The 21,616-nt window shown below is 40.1% G+C and overlaps 1 protein-coding gene and 1 pseudogene across 1 annotated transcript; one reads left to right on the top strand and one right to left on the bottom strand.

The window, feature by feature from the left end:
- Positions 1-199: 199 nt before the first annotated feature.
- On the bottom strand, positions 200-7,794 carry LOC119908299 (brefeldin A-inhibited guanine nucleotide-exchange protein 3-like; the record flags this gene model as incomplete). The annotated part of the gene is made up of 4 exons (XM_038726011.1): positions 7,054-7,794; positions 4,865-4,916; positions 802-884; positions 200-347 (listed from the first exon to the last, which is right to left on the bottom strand). Coding segments are annotated over exons 1-4 (304 nt in total), but the record flags the coding sequence as incomplete, so codon positions are not given.
- A 7,838-nt stretch (positions 7,795-15,632) lies between these two features.
- LOC119908298 lies at positions 15,633-18,802 on the top strand (annotated as a pseudogene).
- Positions 18,803-21,616: the final 2,814 nt, after the last annotated feature.

Consider the following 21,616-nt stretch of genomic DNA (forward strand, 5'->3'; position numbering starts at 1 on the left):
AAGAAAAAGAAAAAGCTGCAATGCTGGCAACTCTTCATGCAGAGCTGTTAAGCTGCCAGTATGTTTACATCACTGTACTCTTTTTAACACAGGCTACTGCAGACTGAGAGTGCACTGTGAAGTATAGTAAACATGTAAAATGCAGTTCGGAGTCTACTGGTAATATGGGTAAATATTAGGAATTTATATCATGTCTTACCTTCATGACTTCCCACCTGCAGGTCTTCATGGAGAGATGGGGTGACTCTGATGGCCTCCAACATCTGGCTGAGCAGCTGCTTCTCCAGAGCCTCCACCTCTACCTCCACACCGACCCCGCCCACAAACCTGTCCTCACACAGGAGCTTCTGAAGAAAGTCAGAGGGAAGAAAGTTTCAGAGAGCAGACCACCACTGCTGCTGTATCAAAAACATCATGCGATCAACGACTTCCTCATGACGGCTAATAAATCTATATTTTTAGTACAAAACTTGTCACGGACCCTCTTTTTCAGGGTTTGCAACTAGCAGTAAAGTGACTCAATATGTCAGTTAAACTGCATTATTTATCTAAGGTTTGCTTGTCTGGTCATTCTAGACTACAAGTAAATGCACCCTTGTTCCACTAGAGTTGAACAAGCATTTTATTGCTTGTGAATTATTTATGTATGAATAACTTTTCATTTCTAAAAAGGAAGATTTGTGTTTTTTCTTCTTTTATTTACGCTGATTTTGCAAATGACAGATCTATGTACAGTAAATAGGAATAAAAGGAAGAACAAGGATAAAAAACAGAGAAATAATCTGCTATATATTGCAGTACCTGCATTCCAGTAAGCGCCGTCTGTCCTAGTTTGGTGTTTTTTTGACTCCAGAGCCATCTGTAGCGGCAGCAGACAACACGCTCTGGATGCACACAAACCAAAACACAAACAATATTAAACTCTATAACTCTATCTCTATAACTCTATATCTTATAATTTGAGATCAGATTTGAAAAAATTACATTGAAGACACAAGTGTAACTTAGGGCTGGACGATATTTTTATCACAATAAAAAGTTTCATATCTTTCGATATCGATAATTATCACAATAAGTATTAAATCGTTATTTCTTTTGAGTTTAAAGGCGGATTTTTGCCCCTGACTGAAAGTTGAAGAAACCTGATGGTTAATCATGGTTTAAACTGTTCATTATGGCAATACTTGTGTCCAAACAGTGGAACACTTCACAAATCTGAAGTAAAACTTTATGATCAAATCTTTGTCAACAAATATGCACGAGTAAAATAATTAATAGCTTCTTTTCAGTCCTTTTTACTGAACAAAATAAAGAGACTGGGTTGTTCCACGACTTCGATATTAATATGAAGTGAGATTATATCTCAGATCCTCCTCACTCTCTCCTGCTCTTAACGATACTGTACGTTCAAGTTCAGAACATCAAATCACAACTGAGAGGTAAACGATTAACGTGAGCTTCTGACCGCAACCACAGAGACACACAGAGCTTGTTTGTTTGTATCGGTCTCTCTTGACCACGTCTCTCAGCTGAAAGGGTCACCATGCTCCACTGGTGCTAGAAGCTACTTTAGCACATGCTCAAGTACAAACCTGCTGGAAAACAAATCTGACCTAAATGAAAGAGAAACCTACTGGGTTTTTTTCAGTTTGGTGCATGTCGGGTTTTTTTTTATAAACAGAAAAAGATTTTCTCGTTTTAATGAAACATACAATTAAAACAATCAACAATAAAAAGACGTTAGGCCATGTAGAGAGATGTTTAAAGGTTATAGTCAGACTGGGTGAAGCTGCTGCTGCCTCCATTCACACAGATGCAGATATCTGCTGACTGTGATGGGACTCAAGATGCGGTCAGGCAGGCAGTGTCGTCGGGTTGTTAGTGTCTAGCAAGGACTGGGAATCTGTGATAACATGCAACGTCACTTTCATACATTTCAAAGTGGGATTCTGCGGAGACATCAAAGCAATGAGCGTACTGAGTTAATCCAATGCCAAAAAAAGATAAACGAGGACCTTTGAAAGGTATCTGTTGCCTTTAATATTGCTTGTTTAGTTGATGTAAATATTTTTTGTCTTGTTTGTTCTTTAAAATGTGTTTTTCATTCTAGATGGTCTATATACAAACTAGCATGTATGCCAGCTCTGACCCATTGTGGATTCACAATTCACAAAAAAACTTCTCTCAGTTAAAAATAAAACTCTTTTGTAAAACATCCTTTGTTTTGTCCCAAACTAGACCCTATAGAGTTTCATAACCCAGCAAGCTGACTTATCCATATCCTCAATCTTTCTTTGTCATGTTTTTCTGCTCCCCCCCCCCTCATTATTTGTAGTTGGTTGAGTCACCATGCTCTGCTGCTGATAGCAGGCCACTGGGCTTCATCTCTGAGCGCTCAGGCTGCCCTGAGCTGTCACAACTGCATTCGTTCAAATGGGCTGCAAGGAGCCACAGTTGTCATGGCAGCCAGTAGTTCCCAGCAGTTTCAATGAGTTCAAACACTATTTATGAGCAAGTAGAGTGCAACAATTAAAATAAAATAGTCAGGACGAGAATCTCAACTCAACTTTAAAAAGGCCCATCACGCCATAACCAGTGGCTCAGAAATGTTTATAAAACCACCAGATTCAATATTTCTATAACATAAAGAATATAAACTTTTAAAATTCCTTTTCAAGGTAAATATGCAATTTCTCAATGAAAACTATCATTATTATATCAAACAAGGACCTCCCATAGCAACTATCCTTCAGAGAGAACCATTGTATATCCTGTTTGGTTCTGTCAGTCAGTTTGTCAGAGTAAGTGTCCTCTTTGTTCGAGTGGCTGAGAGTCCATTTTGTAATAAGAGACTTCAAATCTTTTTTGTAGAAACAGAGGAGCACACTGGCTGAGAACCATCGCACTACATTACGGAGACATTATCATCAATATTTAATCTAATAATCTCTAATACAACAATAGAGGTTATTGAATGAATAATTCATGGTGTGTTGAGCTGCAACGGCATCCAGAATTTATAGCACCTTCGTCACAATGCAACTGCCACCAGGAGCAGCTCTCCATTCACTTTACATTTTACAGTTGATACATTCAAAAACTCTCTGACATTATAAAAAAAAACATTGCATCAATGCCCAAACACAGAATATTTCCATGACAACACATGCAAAAACAATTCTGCAGTCTTCTTACAATGCAAAACAATAATACAAGAGTTTGACAAAAGGAAATACTGGACTCAAACTGGATATTTGAACCCAACCATATATATTGGATATTCAGTATTTTGGCTACTGTGAACAGCTGTCTGTCCAGTTTGATTTTCTCCGCATGATTTGATAGACATGATTAGTATAAAGGGGGTGACCTTAACAACAGGAACACCTGTATAATCTAATAATATCCAAAACAGCAGGCCTGTGACAAACCTTACCTTCAGATCTTACTAGCTGGTAAAGTTCTCTTTTTGTGTACACACACAGTTTCACTTTCAGGTCTACTTCTGGTCTACCAACCAGAAGTGATACTGACCTTATTAAGCTGATCGGGTATCGGTCAGATATGACGGATCCACAGTTCCAAACTTCTTTATCAATGTCATTTTAAAAATTAAATATTTCCACTATCAGTTACATTCATTAAGTTACCGTACATAAATTATGGGGCTGCTGTGGCTCAGGAGGTAGAGCGGGTTGGCCGTTAATCGGAAGGTCGGCGGTTCAATCCCTGGCTCCCCCTAGTTGCGTGTCGAAGTGTCCTTGGGCAAGATACTGAACCCCGAATTGCCCCTGGCGGCTGTTCCGCCAGTGTATGAATGAGTGTGAAGTTAGTTTCCGTTTGAGCACTTAGGCTCAGTGTATGAATGTGTGTGACTGGTGAATGCAGATGTAGTGTAAAAGCGCTTTGAGTGGTCGAAAAGTACGGAGCATTTACATTTTTTTTTACATTTACATAAATATTCTATGCAGAATACAGATACAGCCTCTGGCACTGGATTGGTATTTCGGAAGATACGCTGAGATAAGGTACTGGGATTGGTGTCAGGACAGAAAAAGAAAAAGTCAGGTCAGTAAATCCCTAGTTTGAGGCACAATTTGGGAAAAAAAAATTAATTATATCCAGGAATGTATGTTTTTTTTTATTACAGGATGAGTTAAAAAAATATTTTTTTAATCCAACCAACAACATGTAGGTGAAAATTAAATTATCATCAGTGTAAACACTGTAATTTATCTGCCGGTTGTGTGTTTTATTTACTTTGAGGAACTCTCACACGTGCTTCTTTTATTTTATTTTCTATCATGTTGATGTTATTGTATCCACCTGCTGTAGTCTAAATTCCTATATTCTATGGTAATTATACTGTAGTGGTGTTGGAACTGTGTTTAAACAGAGCGATGTGAAACACTGCCTCAATATTTGCATTATCATCCCAGGAATTATTTGACCAGTCAAATGAATTCAAATTATACACACGGTGGAAAATAACGGTGTGTAAGCCACAGGGCTCGGAAAAGAACAGTTTGAATTTCAATATTCAGTTATCTATTCCCTGCAGTAAAAGCACAGGCTGTACAGTACGTGTAGCTGTAGGGCAAAGCTAACTTGTCTTACAACTTAATTCAAGGTGGTCTAACAAAACTTCTGGTGCACAATGATCAACTGCTCTTGGAAACACATAACATTGTTTTTGATTATTATACAAAGAACATTTCCAGTCTGTTTAATGTTTTTTGTTCAGGTTCTGTTAGGTTTGTTGTTTTTCTCTTACTGCGACTCTAACAGGTTTTGACTTCATGCCTTCAGAGCTTTGAGTTGAAGTGAACTGAAATGAATTGAACTGAGATGCCATTTAACTTACCGAAGTTGTGAAGGAGAAATCTTGGCTGGTCCATTCTGAGACTCAAGGGTTTCTGTAATTTAATGGAACAAAGAAAAGGAAAGACTGTCATTAATATCTTCTGACAGATATGCTATATGACATTTACCCAAACCAAAATATAATGTAAATTCCCAGCTGTTAAGTATTCGGTTTGTTGAGCTCAGGAAGAGCAGATGAAAAAAAAAAAAAAAAAAAAAAAAAAAAAGAGTGATTTTCTTTACCCAAAAGCAAATCTGGTTCCCAAGACTAATGCTAATGTCAACAGTATTTGACAATATTAGCTAGCTAGTTAGCACATTAGCTCAGACACAATAGCTATGAATTGTGCTGCATGTCAAATTTATGTTGAATAATTTAGCACATAGGCGTCTACAGAGATGAAGGATAATTATGTCACAGACATAACAGAAATACTCACTTGAGCACCAAAAGTGTATTAATTCACTACTGAAAATACAAATGCACTTCCTCCCGTTTGAGTAAGATTTGTTAAAAACTACAGAGGCCAACTGTTTCAGGAAACTATTAAGGCTTTTTATTTAATGGAAACTATATATTGTGAGTTATTTATGAAGATTTAGGCCTATGTCTTCAATAAGAACTACTGCAATAAGAAAAATGCTGAGTACCTGCTGCAAACAGCAGCTTTTAAAGTAGACAGATAGCTCAGAAACCTTGAGAAATTTCACCTTGGCTTCATATTTTCAACTAGCACGGGACATTCTACTGCATTTTTCATAGCAGAAACTTGACAAATGACACTTGCTGACATCTCTAAACCCAGCATAAATCTCCTGTTACTCTGCAGAGGCTGTCATGTTGTGCACGTGTTTCAAGGTTTAATGTATGTGTTTATGGCATTCACATGGGACATTTGGCATCCTTCACTTTCAGAGACAACTATAAGATGCAGATTGATTGATGTTATGGGCGTGTCTACAAATATTTCAAGGCAGTCTGTGAAATATTTTATTGGCTGATGAAGTCCTTTCCTTTCGTAGAACATAAATACACTCAACGCACTCAACTGCACTGTGTATCTATATCAGACAGAGGGCAGACATAACTGAAATATAGCCTAGCACATGAGATATTGTCTGTTTTTAATACGTCACAATTAAGAGTTCAGTTCTGTGTGTGTGTGTGTGTGTGTGTGTGTGTGTGTGTGTGTGTGTGTGTGTGTGTGTGTGTGTGTGTGTGTGTGTGTGTGTGTGTGTGTGTTTGCACGCTGTTCCTTCATCAGCACAATCTGAACCCATCCACCCATTCACCTGCCACCAAAAGGTCAGGCTGGCCTATAATGGCTATTAATACTAACAATATCACCACTGAAGTCAGTGGAAACTGCTTTTTCCACATTCTTAAATGGAGTTTAATACATTTTATTTGGGAGTGTCACATGTTCTGAATGCTTTTTCAGAGGCTGCCTGGCACAGAGAGTGATGAGTATTACTACTATTGGTCTGAAAACCTCTTTTTCTTGAAAAGGTTTGTCATGGTTTCCAAGTATGCAAGTGAAGTCCCGGTACTGCGAATCACATTAATTTGAACAACGCTTTTAGTAGGGTAGGGGAGGTCTAGTCAAACTGGGCTGGCAAACACAGACTCAGGTCCTCTTTTTAATGTCATGTCTGTCTGTGACATATATTATCACAGCTGCTTAACTTTATACATAAAGCTCTAAGCTTTGTATTTAGAACCCGTTATTATCTACTATCTCCTGCATGGAACTGCATAGATGTGGTACTCAGTAGTAGGCCTATAGTTACCCATCTTACTGTACATTATCTCATTGTTTTTATGTTCTCTATGATCATTGTTTCTGTGGTTCACTGTTGCCAGACTGAGGCACCTAAAAACAGCAGGTGCAGCTGTTATTGGATGGTGGAGCTTTCCACCAGCACATGGACATGGAAATCCTCTTCTCCCCACTTTCAGTCTTTGGGTCTGACCACCTTAAGTATATTCTCTTTTGAGAAACACAGATTTCCCTTAAGATGTCGTCATTTCTTGCAATGTATACGATCATCGTTTAAGCGGTAGGCCTATGGGTTTAGTATAGCTGCCCTCTGTTCCCTAAAATATAGCAGGTGAACACAGACGCAGATTTCCCCTATCCCTGTGGCCCCCTCCTGCAGCCGGATGCCGGGGGGCTGCTGTGCACTCACCGTAGGCGTAGACGCAGGCATCGCGGATAGCTTTGTGCTTGTGGCCGGACGCGTCTTTTTGCAGCTTGCGCATTATTTCCTCCATGCTGGCTCCAAAGAAAACACAGTTTAGTAATCTCAGAGAACAGAGACACGCCGGGGCTGGGTGGGTTTGTGTACGAGTCGGTTTGTCTGTGGTATTTTAAGGGTGCAGTGACAGTGACAGCATCCCTGGACCCCCCTGAAGAAGGCGATGATTCATTCCCAACGACCAGCCAATGATGTCAGGCCAGACCGTCAATCCTTAGGACGGTAGAAGGAGGAAGTGGTTTTTGCATAAATCCACAGCTATGGCTTCCAGGACGAACAGCGATCTGACATCTGAAAAATACTCATCATAAATTCTCACGGTGGATAAATTCAATGAACAAACCCCCTTCTCTCATCTTCGTCAGTCAGTTTAAGCCTCAGCACTACCGTCTTTTGAAAATCCGTTCCAGCTGATACTTGTGTTCATCACGGGATCCAGATCCGGTTCCTTCTATCCTTCAAATCAAGCCGCTTGCACGCCAGGAAAACACCACAGCATTCCGCTAGAAGGTGGACTTTTCTCCAACCTGGCAACACAGTATTTACACAGTTTCCCCGAGGGGGAGCTTGAAGATGTGGCAGGAGTTGGTGGAGTCACTGGAATGGGATTTCCTGTCTCAGCAGGGCGACAGGTGGAGGAAGCTCATGCAGAGCTGCCTTCAGAATAAACGGCCTGTTTACACCAAAAACTGTGGAAGACCGAGTCTGTCACAACTGAAAATAAATACGGAAATAAAAAAGGCTCAATAAATAAATAAATAAATATCCTAACAAATGCACCAAAAATACATAAAACAAAATAAATGTAGGGACTAATTAAAGAGACATTGGCCTATCTCTTTTAATTTGTGTCTTCATTTATTCATTGTATTAATTATCCAAAGAAGGTTAAAGTCAAGGGCAACTGGACTTGGTTGAAGCTACTGGAAGACGTTTCGTCCCTCATCCAAAGGACTTCTTCAGTTCTGACTGACTGGCAGGGAAACTCAGCTATTTAACCTCAGTGGGGTCGTTATCCCGGGTCATCGATACCGCTGGTTCGTTAGTGTTCCTGGCTTCCTTGACACCTCTTTCAAACCATCCATCTTCTCTGTCTAAAATGTGCACCTGGTGGTCCTCAAACGAGTGTCCTCTGTCCTTCAGATGTAAGTAGACTGCAGAGTCTTGACCTGAGGAGTTGGCCCTTCTGTGTTGAGCCATGCGTTTGTGTAGTGGTTGTTTAGTCTCCCCAATATACAGGTCTGTGCATTCCTCACTGCATTGGACCGCATACACTAGACTGCTTTTCTTGTGTTTGGGTGTGCGGTCTTTGGGGTGGACCAGCATCTGTCTTAGTGTGTTCTTGGGTTTAAAAAACACAGGGATGTTATGTTTGTTGAAAATCCTCCTGAGTTTCTCTGATACTCCAGACACGTATGGAATCACAATGTTGTTGCGTTTGACCTTCTTTTCCTCCTCCCCTGTAGTTTTGTTCCTCCTGGATCTTGAGGTTAAATAGCTGAGTTTCCCTGCCAGTCAGTCTGAACTGAAGAAGTCCTTTGGATGAGGGACGAAACGTCTTCTAGTATCTTCAACCAAGTCCAGTTGCCCTTGACTTTAACTATGACCTGGATGACTGAGAATCTTCACAGACATTGTTTTAATTACCTTATTTATTTATTTTTTTTTAATTTCCAATGAAATTTTTTAATTAGTTCTTTTGAAATGTATTTATTTATGCATTTGTATTATTCTTCGTTTTATTTTCTACCCTATTCATTTACCCAAAGGTATTTGTCTCCCCTTTTCTGCCTCATTATGCAAACGAGGGGGCGGTGTTTCAAGGGGCGCGCTCCAACCCAGAGCCCTTTAAAGAAAGAGTCGCGTCAGCGGGGGTCCAAAATGTCAAAAAAGTCACGTGGTTCATGGGGACCGCAGATAGTTCCTGGAAGTCCTAGTCGGGCATTTGAAAATGAGCGAGAGAAACGACAAAACGGCGATTTTTGGTAATTTATACAATCAACGCGTTGATATATTTGTAATATTTGTAAAGCACACTGACACCTGTGTGTAGTTATGAAAACACAATGTTTTAAAAAATTAGATCAGATTTACCTTTCTAAAATTCCTTTTAGGTACCAGAGTTAATTGATCTTAATGACTAATGTAATCTTTATGACTTCAGATAGAACAGACAGGTGACTATCAATGACTCTCATGTATTAATTTAATAAATCCAATAAACTCAGAAAACAGTATGTTAAGTGGTTTGTGCCTGCCTCACAATAGTCTACAGCACGGTTTATTGTGCTGTGTGGAGATGCTGCTGCAGTTGGTCAGAAAAAGAAGTACGAATGTTTGGTTTCCCAGCTGACATGGAGAGGAGGAAAAAACTGTTGACTCAGGTCAACAGGAGCAACTTTACAATCACTAAAGAGCCTAACAACAAAAAATATGTGAGGTACTTTTTCCACAAAGAAAGAACACACAACTGGCTTAATGTATGGTTTATTAAAAGCATCACTGCAGACAAGCTTCAGGCTGCACTGAATGTTTCTTGTGCTGGGAGAGGGAGAACAAGAGAGAGAAAGGGTTAAACAAACCTACACATCTGTAAAGATTCATCCAGGTCATGGTTATCCAAGAAAAGTTGAATCGGCAGCAACAAGTCCAGTTGCTCTCAATTCAACCTTTCTTGTAAACAGCTACAGGTTTGATTGAGAAAGTTATGGATTGTTAAGTTTTGGAACTTCAGCTTTCACCATGGTCCACTCAGTACTCTTTAGCCTCACTGCTCCTCCCCCACGCAGAGTTTACTATGAAGAATGTTTTAGTTTACTATGAAGATTGCTTTTATAAGATGTTAGTATACGACTTTTAGTGTTCCCCAAAGCCCCAAAAAATAAATAAATATAATTTTGAAATATTTAATTCATACTCGCACCAGTAATATATTTAAATAATATTAAATACCACCCCCCAAAAATAAATTAATAGGCTGCCCCTGTTTATTTTGTGTTTATATTGTGTGCTGCTAACCTTATCCATTGACAGTATCATAATTTGTTTGTTAATTTGTTAACCGTTAATGTCCCTAAATTAGTGGGGGAAATCCACTAACATGCTTTAATGCACATGTTCACTTGATTCAGTTGCGCTAATGATATATAATTTCATTTTTACACGTCTGACCTTTTAAATGTGCATCCCAAATAGCATTTTCTGCAGCCCAGCTATTGAGATACTCCATGATCCACCATTGCTTTGAAAAACTGGTCCCAACTCCCAACTTGTCACATATGGAGGCATGGTCAAGACCAGTTGGTGTCAATTTGTAACGCTCTGGGGATCTCCTTAGTGTCATAGGTCAACGCAGTGGGGGAAGCGCTGTAGCGTCCCTTTTGGACAGAAAAGGTGGGTATATGATATTTAACAGAAATGACCAAGTAAGGAGGTGTTTGGGGTTGATGAGGGCCGGACTTTCAATGAGGAGACCGGTGTTCATTTCCCATATGAAACAAAAAAGGCAACATTAAATGTAAAGTTACGTAAATTGTGAAAGTTGTTATTATTTTAACCCAAACCATGATCTTTCCTAACCCTGCTGTTTGTTTACACTGTTTCCATTGAAATAACATTTTTGCTATGTTTTACTCGTTCCTGGTGGAAAAAAAAATAACGCTGGCCCTCCCAGCACCCTTACAGTCAACATGGCGGCAAAGATTACAGATGTTGTGGTTCAAGATAAGACCAAACTTTTCTATGAATGCCAGTTTATGAGCCTCACCAAAAGATAACTCTTGCCATGTCGTAACGCATATTGTAAAATGGTGAATACAGCTGAGAAGACGAAAGTCTAGGTTTTACATTAGGATCAGTTAATAAGATTACTTTTTCAAAAATTGGGAATCACCTTGGCCCTAGAGCATACAGTCATAAATGTGCAAAAAAATATTGGGCTGATGGGGGCAGTAGTATGCAAGATTAGCTGTGGACAGATGCACACATACACTCACCTGACCAAATGCATGATCCCCTTCCGGCTTACGCCTTATGTGACCTAGCTGCATATCAGTGTGTTAGCTCTACAGTGGTTAAAACAGGTTTTAACCATAGAACATGCTGACCTTCAGCCAGATACAGACTGTATTTCTAGAATGTAACATTTAGCATGTGAGTGTAACACTGCACCATTTACATTGTTATTTCAGCAATAATCTCAAAGTAATGTGGTTTATTTTAGAGTTATACCAGTACCTGCATTAACTGAGGGTAGGACAAGTACTTTGAACATCTCTCTGGGACCGTGCACATCTGTAGCTCACTTAATATTACTGCAACCCAAATGTTTGTGTGTTATCAGTCATGGTGATGCTTGTGCTGCACTCTTGAATAAATCATAACTTTATGCTAAAATGTTTTTTTATTGTTGGTTAATACTTCCTAATAACTTGCAAGACAGTTATATCAGTCAGTTTTATAACAAAAGACCATTACCAAAGGAACCAAAGCATGACCTTCATAAAAGTTTAATGTGCTTGATAAACAGTTTGTAGCTGTGTGAGATGATTGATATTTAGTCATTTATGTGTTAATTTATTCATATGTATTCATTGGCTTGACCCGCTTATTCCTATCAGGATCATGGAATGGTGCAATAAAAGAAAAAGGCAACAAAAGGATGGTAAGATAATAAAATGAATGCAAGACTCACAGATGGTAGGCGGCAACAGGTATTAAATGGTCATTATATGAAATCCCAGCAGGTGTATAAAAACTGCACAGGAAAATAGAAGCTCCAACAATAAACTAGTGTCTGCAAAGAGAAGAGAACATGACTGTAAGCCTGGCAGGTTTCTACTCAGACACACTTTTGTCCAGTCAAGACTTCAATTATTGTATTATCATCAAACAGGAAAAGGTTTGAAGGGCAAATCTCCAGATAAATACTGTATCAGAGATTTATCCTTTCACAGAGTACAAAATAGCCATTGTGGATTTGTTACTCTTAAATTCTGGTTAAAGGTGTCAGGTAAATTTGCTGCTTGTGGCAGTGTGACAAAAGGAATTGATTGAGTGCGAAGGCAAAAACAACCAGACGCTCTTTTAATTCATTTTTCTTTTACAATGTGAGTGGTTAAGGCCCTGTCTGCTCTTAGCAGATGTTAAGTCCCTAACAGATGTTTGTTTTATGGTGACCTATATTTGGTGATCTGTGTTTGGAATGGGTTTATGCGTTCTACTTTTTACCGCGAGCCTGATTTTTCTCATAGTACGGTAAAGGTTTCAGACTGATCAATTTGAACAAAAGAGAAGAGATACATATACTACATGGCCAAAAGCATGTAGACACATATACATTGCATCCATATCTCTTATATCTGATGTATATTTCAGAGTCAGAATTAGAAACAGCTTTGTTGCCAAGTAGTTTTAACATGTCCAAGAAATTTGCTTTGGTGAATTGGTGCCAGACATAAACATGTATAAATATAAATATAAAAACATAGAATGAACAAGCCATACAAGTTAGATTATATAAGAATTAGATAGACTTTGTGCAATTTGGTAGTTATTTACATGTTCAGTTTTGTCTGTTTTTTATTGTACTTTTTTAGTAACCTTCCAATGTCATGTCCAAAATATGGGCATTATTCTGCTCCTACTGTACTGTAACAGCACACTTTTCTTGGAAGGCCTCCAACCAGGTTTTGGAACCAGGCTGCAGGGATTTGCTTGCATGCAGCCACACAAGCATCCCTGAGATCCAGGACTGATGAGGTCTGTTTCACAATAAGTGTTACAGTTCATCCCAAAGGCGCTGGATGGAGTTGGTGTCAGGGCTCTGTGCAGGCCGGTCAAGTTCTTCCACACGTTTCTGGTCTAAAACATTACTGTATGCTGTATTAAGAATTCACTCAATTAAAAGTAAGGTCCAAGCAGTGAAAAAACACCTAGATCGATTGATTGATTCAGTTCCGCAGCTCTACAGTCTTGGAGATACAAGTCAATGAGAAAACCTGGCCAAATGGAAAATGACCTTAGGGTTTGATTGTTCCATGGTACTACTAATAATGGTAATGGTAATACTTAATATTTTGTAGTTGTTACGAATAAAAATTTGGATTCAGCCTTGTTTATAATTCTGTTTCTCACTTATCAACCTTCATATCTGAGCAAATATTGACTGTCAGCAAACTATTTTAAAGTTGCTGACAATTTTATAAAATGATGACATCAGGGGAGCACTCAGATTCAGGGCCAAAGTTTCCACTGAGCTGGTGGTTTGGTGACCTGCTTCTAATACAATTAATCATGTTGCTTAAATAACAATGTGTTTCTTGTCATGTTGTTCATAAAATGTAGCTGAGGTGAGCAGTTTTTGATTACTTTGGTTTTTTCAATAGCTCAGGAGTCACTTTGTCAAAACAATGTTTACAACCTTTAAAAAAGCTTGTAGTTATTGCCAGAGCTACACAAACAGGGGTTCCAATATGGTGTCAAAGCAACAAGAGCACTGACCTCAGATGAGTCTGGCATCAATATATAGCCTGAGGTGGTTTCCTATTATTGCATGACTGAGCTGCTGCTACGGGTTAAAATACACTTTTGAAAGAAGACGTCCTTTCAAGCTGTCTGACCTGTTTAATGATCGAGACGTGTTTGCATAGTAGGCTATTTTTTGCAGCCCTCTTGTGTATGTAACCTGATTAAATGTGACTTTGGAGGGTAAAAGCAACAATATCACCTGTGTGTGTGTGTGTGTGTGTGTGTGTGTGTGTGTGTGTGTGTGTGTGTGTGTGTGTGTGTGTATCCACTTGTAAGACAGGGTCTCAAATGTTTTCATGTCACAGACTCACACTTACATAATCTTCGTAGTACTAAGATGCTACACTCACTTTATCAAATAATTCTCTGAGGGGCCCCAATATGAATTTGATGGGTCACAAAATAGGAAAAAGAATATAAATAATAATAAAACTATACATCACTTTGTTTATTGCTTTTGACTTTTCTCTAATGTTTGAATTATTCTCTAAAAAACACTGCATAGTTGTAGCTCATCCTTAATCTTTCAAATTAAACAATCCCAGGAAGAAAAGTCACTTTGGTTGAACTTCCATAAACTGTGATAAGGTGTCACAAGTAGTATATTTGGAGGGTACACAAGCTTAAAGGGCTGGAAACCACTCATCCAGAGTGAAGGTTGTGTTTTTTTATGTTGCCTGGGGGAAACTACTACAGTGTATCAAATTAAAGTGAAACTGAACCATTCTTTTCTCTCCCCAGGGAACCCCTCCATGGCATCTGCAAGGCAGCCAGTGTGATAACCACAGCTCTTAAATTAGTCATTTTAAAAACCTATGTTAATCTATGGGAGGCTATGGTCATTTATTGGCATTGCAAGATAAATTTAAATACATTACACTGTAGAATTTCTTATAAACACATGGTCTCTGTCTTGCTAGGGAAAAGAGGGGAATTCCAGCATGTAGCAATCAACAGCAGCAACATGCAGTAGAGGCGTATGGCGGCTTGAGGGCGCTACTATCCAAGGCTACCCACGGCATCGGTATCATACCCACGCACAAGGTTATCATACAATAATTGGGCTCAGATTAGAAAATGATGAAAAGGATTCGGGAGCAGTATGGGTTCCTGCTCTCACCTCCAGCAACATTAATCCCATCAATTTTAGAAGTGAATTTTAGAAGATTGCATATCTTGTCCTAACACTCATAATTTCGTGCCTTCGCTTGAACTGTAAATAGCAAAATGATTGAAGGGGGAATTGGGGGAAATCAGCACTTCAGCTCCCACACAAGGACCAACCGATCTTCAAAATTAAACCTGTCTTCATGAAAAAAGTAACTGAACCATCCTCTGTCTTTTCCCTTAAAGCAGAATGAACAAAGTTAAACCTGGAACAAATCATAGCACATCTGAGACTCTGCTGCTGCTACCATCTAAAATTCTGACAACGTTCGTCAGTTTTTCTTGTATAGGCTAATAGTAGCAATTTTCTGAAATGCCTGGCGACGGCCCACTCCTATACATCACCATTTACGCACCCTTTGTTTTTCTCTCTCCTGCGTGTGTATATAGGCCTATGTGTATACCACGCGTGCGTGTATGCGTGAAGGCAGCAATGTTTAATAACACAGGCGATATCAAAATACATCTGAAATCGACAAAAATATTAAATCTTTCTGCGCAATTACGCACGGTCATCCATAGACATAGTTTGCCTTGCTAAAGCATTTTTAGTAGAATAAACTCCAAAAAGACACGTTTTTGGGGAATAATTTGTTTAAATGTTAGTATCAGTCAGCCTATAGGCTATTCAACATACCTTTGGACGTCACACGTCAACTTTTGTGAAATGTACATACTGGCGCTGCGGTGTTTAAGTTTCAGTCTCAGTATATCAGGCTGAAAAGTGGGATAGTAGCCAGGGTGGCCACACACAACAGGCAATAAAATCGTATTTTATAGGTCAGGTATTTTGGGAATATGCTTGCGGCGCACCACGTGCGTAATGACGAGTATGCCTCTAAATAGGAGAATTAATGCGTCGAAGCTTTATGAAAGGAACGAGAGCATGTCAGGGTAGTTTGTCCTGAGGGTGGCCGTGGAAAGGAATTACGCATTTCTCATACCAACACTGGCACATCTGTGCGCGTCTATGTCACCACCGGACAGGTCTCCAAGTCCATGGATAAAAAGGAACAGAGGGCAACAGAATGGTTGTTGTGGGAGCGAACAACGGAACCTTAGGTAGTGGCAACATGAGGTCGTCGTTCATCATAGAGGATAGAGTCGGTGGTGAAGATCCCGGGGGCTCGACCATCATGATGATCTCGGAGGCTCTTGCGCCCCGGCTGCTGATGATTGCGCAGGGCGCCGCAGAGGCTGCAGCAGCAGCGGCAGCAGCGACTTCTCCGTCCACCTCCAGTCAGCCGCAGGTCATGGAGACGAACGGGACCCGGTGTGGCGAGCAGATCCTCAGCTACGGACGGGTGGAGAAAGTCCTAATCGGTGGGGTCCTCACCATGCTCACGCTGTCCACCATCTGCGGGAACTTACTGGTGGTCATCTCCGTGTGTTTCGTCAAGAAGCTGCGCCAGCCGTCCAACTATCTGATCGTTTCTTTGGCCATGGCAGACCTGTCAGTGGCTCTGGCCGTGATGCCGTTCGTCAGTATCACGGACCTAATAGGTGGTCAGTGGATATTCGGACAGTTTTTCTGTAACGTTTTTATTGCCATGGATGTAATGTGCTGCACCGCGTCCATCATGAGTCTGTGCGTAATCAGCATCGACAGGTGAGATAAAGTTATTTTATGTCTTTAACAAAGTAAAGATTTCTTGCAACCTAACCCAACCTAAATGCAATAAAAAAGATGTCAAACAATCATACTATGTAAAGCTACTTGGTCATTATTTAGACAGAAAAGACAACAGTAATATAAATATGAAATATTTTATATATTATTTTCGTTATTTATTTATTACACTTTCAGGGATAGCAGTTTTGGAGCCATATTCTCCGCATATAGATTTTGTCAGAAGAAAACACATTTGGCAATATCCTATTCTTAAATCCCACTTTTTTCCATGCACCATTCTTTAAAAAATCCCATTACGCAGTCTGATAAGGCATTTTTGCTCAGTCCTCCGCGGCACTGAAACATGGGGTTTGTCTAAGTAGGTCAGAGTGCGGAGGATCACTGTGGTTCAGGGTCTGGCGCAAAGGGCAAATTGGTGAGACAAACTGGCTGATGTGGGGTTCAAACCTGTGACCTTATGTCTTGGTTCTTTGTCCACTGTACACCAGATTCCTGTCTAACGAAACCCCCTTTGAATCAAATAAAAGGCTCGGAGTTGGAGTTGCAAGCAGTCAGAAGAAACACGCTGTAAATGACTCTCAAATTACCCCAAAATTAAAATGAATGCAATAATTGATTTCTATCGTTTTGTTGACATGTAGTTTCATCGGATTAATCCATTTAATTAAATTATGAAATAATTTCTTGAACACACACATGCCTGCAAATCCAGTATGTAAATGTCAGCCTTTGTTCCAAACAGTATTTTTCCAGTGAGATTTTTGAGTCTGAACAAAAATGGGTTAATTCTGTAATTGTATTCCGGTCAAACTTCCCACTGCAAAACCTAAGCTTTATTTAACAGTGAAAAGCTTGCTCACCACATATGGTCTTTCTCAGCATCTTGGAGCTTCTCTTTCATAAAATTACCCAGTTTCCCTCCTGGGGGCTGCATATGGCAACCACAGATTGTTGGTAAGCACCTTGCTCAAGGGCACCTTGTTGAGGATTGGGTCTACATCACTTAACTCAGGGAAGGATAAGGCAGAGTAGGATACCTTTGTGTTAGACACAAAATGAAAAGATGATAAATAATAATTTAGGTAAATTTTGTCTACCTGTTTATAAAATCTTTCAACATATTTTTCCTCTGTAGGTATTTGGGAATCACAAACCCCTGACGTATCCTGTCCGGCAAAACGGCTGCTGCATGGCCAAGATGATCCTGTCAGTGTGGCTCCTCTCAGCCTCCATCACCCTACCTCCTCTGTTCGGCTGGGCGCAGAACGTCAACGATGGCAGAGTCTGCCTCATCAGTCAGGACTTCGGCTACACCGTCTACTCTACAGCGGTGGCGTTCTACATCCCCATGTCAGTGATGCTGATCATGTACTACAGGATCTACCGGGCGGCCAAACTCAGCGCTGCCAAGCACACCATCACTGGCTTCCCCAGGGAAGGGGAGCACTATGCAGTCGTCGCTCCTCGAGGGGCAAGAGGAGGGCACGAGGGTCACCAGCCAGCAGTATCAGGAGAAACAGGAAGCGTTGAAGGGACAGAGGCTGAGCAGGAAGAAGCTGAGGATGAGGAGGAGAGCCTGGACTGTGTGGCAGCTGCGTTGAAGCTCCAGCGTGAGGTGGAGGAGGAGTGCAGCACACGAGTCTCTCGCCTCCTCAAGACTGGTGAACACCACCAGCGCCGAAAGAGAAAAAATCAATCCATTTTCAAACGGGAGCAGAAGGCTGCAGCCACTCTGGGCATCGTGGTCGGCGCCTTCACCTTCTGCTGGCTGCCGTTCTTCTTGGTGTCCACTGCTAGGCCGTTCATCTGCGGTGTGGAGTGCAGCTGCGTGCCGCTCTGGCTGGAAAGAACTCTGTTGTGGCTCGGATATGCCAACTCCCTCATTAATCCTTCATTTATGCATTTTTCAACCGTGATCTGAGGACCACCTATAGTAATCTTCTGCGGTGCCGCTACAGGAACATCAACCGGAAGCTCTCGGCTGCTGGCATGCACGAGGCTCTAAAACTGGTGGAGAAACCAGATACTGATGTGTAAAGCTGTACGGCATCAGTCATGCTGCAGAGACCAACAGAGACAACTTTCAGGGAAAAGTCGAAGTGGGGCTGAGACTATGTCACAAGGCCATCGTGCTGCCAGACTGGTTATTTCCCTAAATTTGTACAATGATTGCTGAGGTGAGATGAAGCAAGAGAAGAAGCATACATCTTTTTTTTCCTGGTGACACTGAGGGGAAGTGTAACTCACTGGCAATGAATTCACACTGTCTGAACAGCAGCTGCTGCTGCAGCAACTACTGAATGATCATTGCACCCGTGGTGAAGTCCAACACTTGTAATGATGGCTGCTTCCTTGGTCACTCAAAACTGGTTGGTAACACAGTAGCCAGTTCTTGTATTTTCAGACTGAGCCAAGGAAAACTTCACAAACAACAAACATTGAGGAGTACTTGTAGTTTGATTGGCCCATAAGGATTGAACACAAAAAGTACTGTCCTTGGTCCCTGGTTATCACAGTGACAGTGTTTTTTCACTGCTTCTAAATGTTGAGTTTGCCTCAGTGGACAATGGTGACAACAAGTGGACAAGTTATGACTAAAACTCAACTGACATGTAAAATTTGTAAAATAATTTTCTGGGAGAAACCTTGTGATGATCTATCATACCTGATAAGAGTTTGTATGTTTTTTTTGTCAATATCACTATGGGTTGAACGTGCCAAAACTTCCCTCTACTCAAGTCATGTCCACTACTCTGTTGAAAAACAGCTCATTGATCTATCTGTTTTGTATTCAGGCTGCTCACTTCTGAACAAACAAGCATTTTTAGGAAGTGGTATTGTGGGATAGGTAATAGGATGGAAACCAACATGCTAGAGATAAGGATATATAGAGAAAGAAGATCACTTGGGACTTTTTTGAATGTGCCTGTGCCTTTTCCTCAGTTAAAGGTTTGGAGGGAGCACATAAGAATCTCTTTTCAAACTATGCACCTCGAGTTTAGATTTGACACAATATGTCAGTCCCCTGGGCACTCCTGTGTTGATCATGGCTCAGTTGTAGCCTTATTGTGTATTATGACCCACAATAGCTTGTGAAACGGCACTGTCCAGACAAATGCTAATGGAGGAGTGGATCATAGTTAAAGCTTTCAGAATGGCACTTTCTCTTCATATTTTTGTAATATATTAAATAATCGCCCATCACAATTTCTTAGACCCCAAGGTGATTAAATAACTTGTATTGTGGGATCAATAGCCCAAACCCCAAAGCTAATGAATTCACAGGACAGAAAAAAAGAAAACAAAAAAAAGATGTGTATTTATTTTTAACATGACATGATGAAAAAAAAACATTCTTAGTTATATTTATTAAACGCTAAACACTAAAAAATATATGCTAATCTGCTTCATCAGGAGTGCGTGGGTGGTTTGGCCAGATTTGACTGACAGTGGTCTGATGAAATTTCATCCACTTTTGACTCAAATGTTGCTAAACTCTGATTGGTGCACGACAATATCATCCCGCACAATATCATCACATCCATTATCTTTTTTTGAGTTCCGCCCTCTTCAAACCAGTGAGAAAAGCAAGAGCAAAACATGAATACAGAAAATGTACTGTTCAAACCCATCACACTGTCATAGTAAGAAGCTGATTGAGAAAATTGGTTTTCAACAATGAATCAGTTATTAAAATTGTATAATTAGTCAATTAGTCAACTCTTTTGATTGACTAATTAATAATGAATCAAGTAATCATTTCAGCAGTATAGCTACCAACATTAATCAGAGTGCTCGCTGTGAAATAGACGCATTTTAACCAGTTTACAGGCTCACACCTTGTATTTCTCACGCTGAGAAGTGGGATGACACCCACCAAGTTGTCCTGCTTTATACAATGAATGGAGAGGCGCAGGCATACGGAGTGAAGTTTTCTGCCGTGTTCATAAATGCCACCTACCAGCCAATCAGAAATTTAAATTTCTTTTTCTGTGTAAATTTCGTATTTTCTAAATTTTAGGTTTACCAATTATCAGAATTGACCAATTGTTATGATTGCTATTTGTCGATTTCGTATGATTGCTCTGGTCATTTATGAACAATAGGTAAAATTTAACTGCTAGCAAAAACTTGGGAATTGGGTGGGGCAGAGGGGCCGCTGCTGCTAATATTTGAGTGGCTCCTCCCCAAACAGATGGAATCTCACTCCAAACGTTTGATAAAACTTGGGAGCCCTGATTAATTCTATATCTTCCAAGCTTCATATCTTTCAACTGTTCACCCTCTGCAATTATTATGTTCTATTTGATCACAGACACTAATTACAGCGACACAGCATCTAATGGTCTCTTGGGCTGTTAATGTAGGTGAGGCTCAGAGTGGAAATCTGATTTGGATGTAAGCGGAAAGAGAGCAGATTATTTCAAGTATTTCATTGGTGTTTCCATGCACCTCCCACAGAGATTAGGATTACTAGGAAGTTTAATTATGTAAAGCACAGGTTCAGCTCTGGGGAAGTGAACAGAGTGCATATGCAGTATATGCATATTAAAATTCCAATTCATTTAATGTAAATGCCATATCCTGTGTATAATAACAGGAATAAGCTCTTACTGTGTGCTGAGTGTAAACCCTGAACATGACAGCTGGGACACGGCTAGTCCTATTTCTGGCAGGACTTTTTCTAATACTGTGTGTTTCACATGTACAGAGATTAGCAGCAAATATGTGTTAATTCTTGTTTCTTATACACTGCAGTATTGTTCTTGTGTTCTCTGTATTTCAAGGGTGTGAAATGGACTTTTCAGTACCCTACCAGTCCTCATTAACCAGAATTTGTACAGCAACTAAGTGAGAAGGAGCAACAAAGGGCAGTCAGTCAGTCAACAAAACAATCTCTTTCTAATGAGCAAATGTGAAGTGTAATTGCCTCCTTTTTTGTCTTTCTAATCATTAATTAAAGCTGCTCTGTGCAAGATTTGTTCAAATACAAAACACAACCAGCTTCTGAGCTTTATCGTGGGTCTGCAAAAGAGATGCTGTAGATTCAACCAGGTTGCCAAAAAAACCCCAACATACTGGCATTGGCTTTTTTCGCTGGTGGCAAAACAAGTTACAAAGTGGAAAACAAAATCCATTCAGTTCATCCAGAGAAAATTAAGACTC

This window comes from Micropterus salmoides, unplaced genomic scaffold (genome assembly GCF_014851395.1).
Source record: "Micropterus salmoides isolate LMB-PRFRI ecotype aquatic unplaced genomic scaffold, ASM1485139v1 Ms_hic_scaffold_1747, whole genome shotgun sequence".
NCBI lineage: Eukaryota > Metazoa > Chordata > Actinopteri > Centrarchiformes > Centrarchidae > Micropterus > Micropterus salmoides.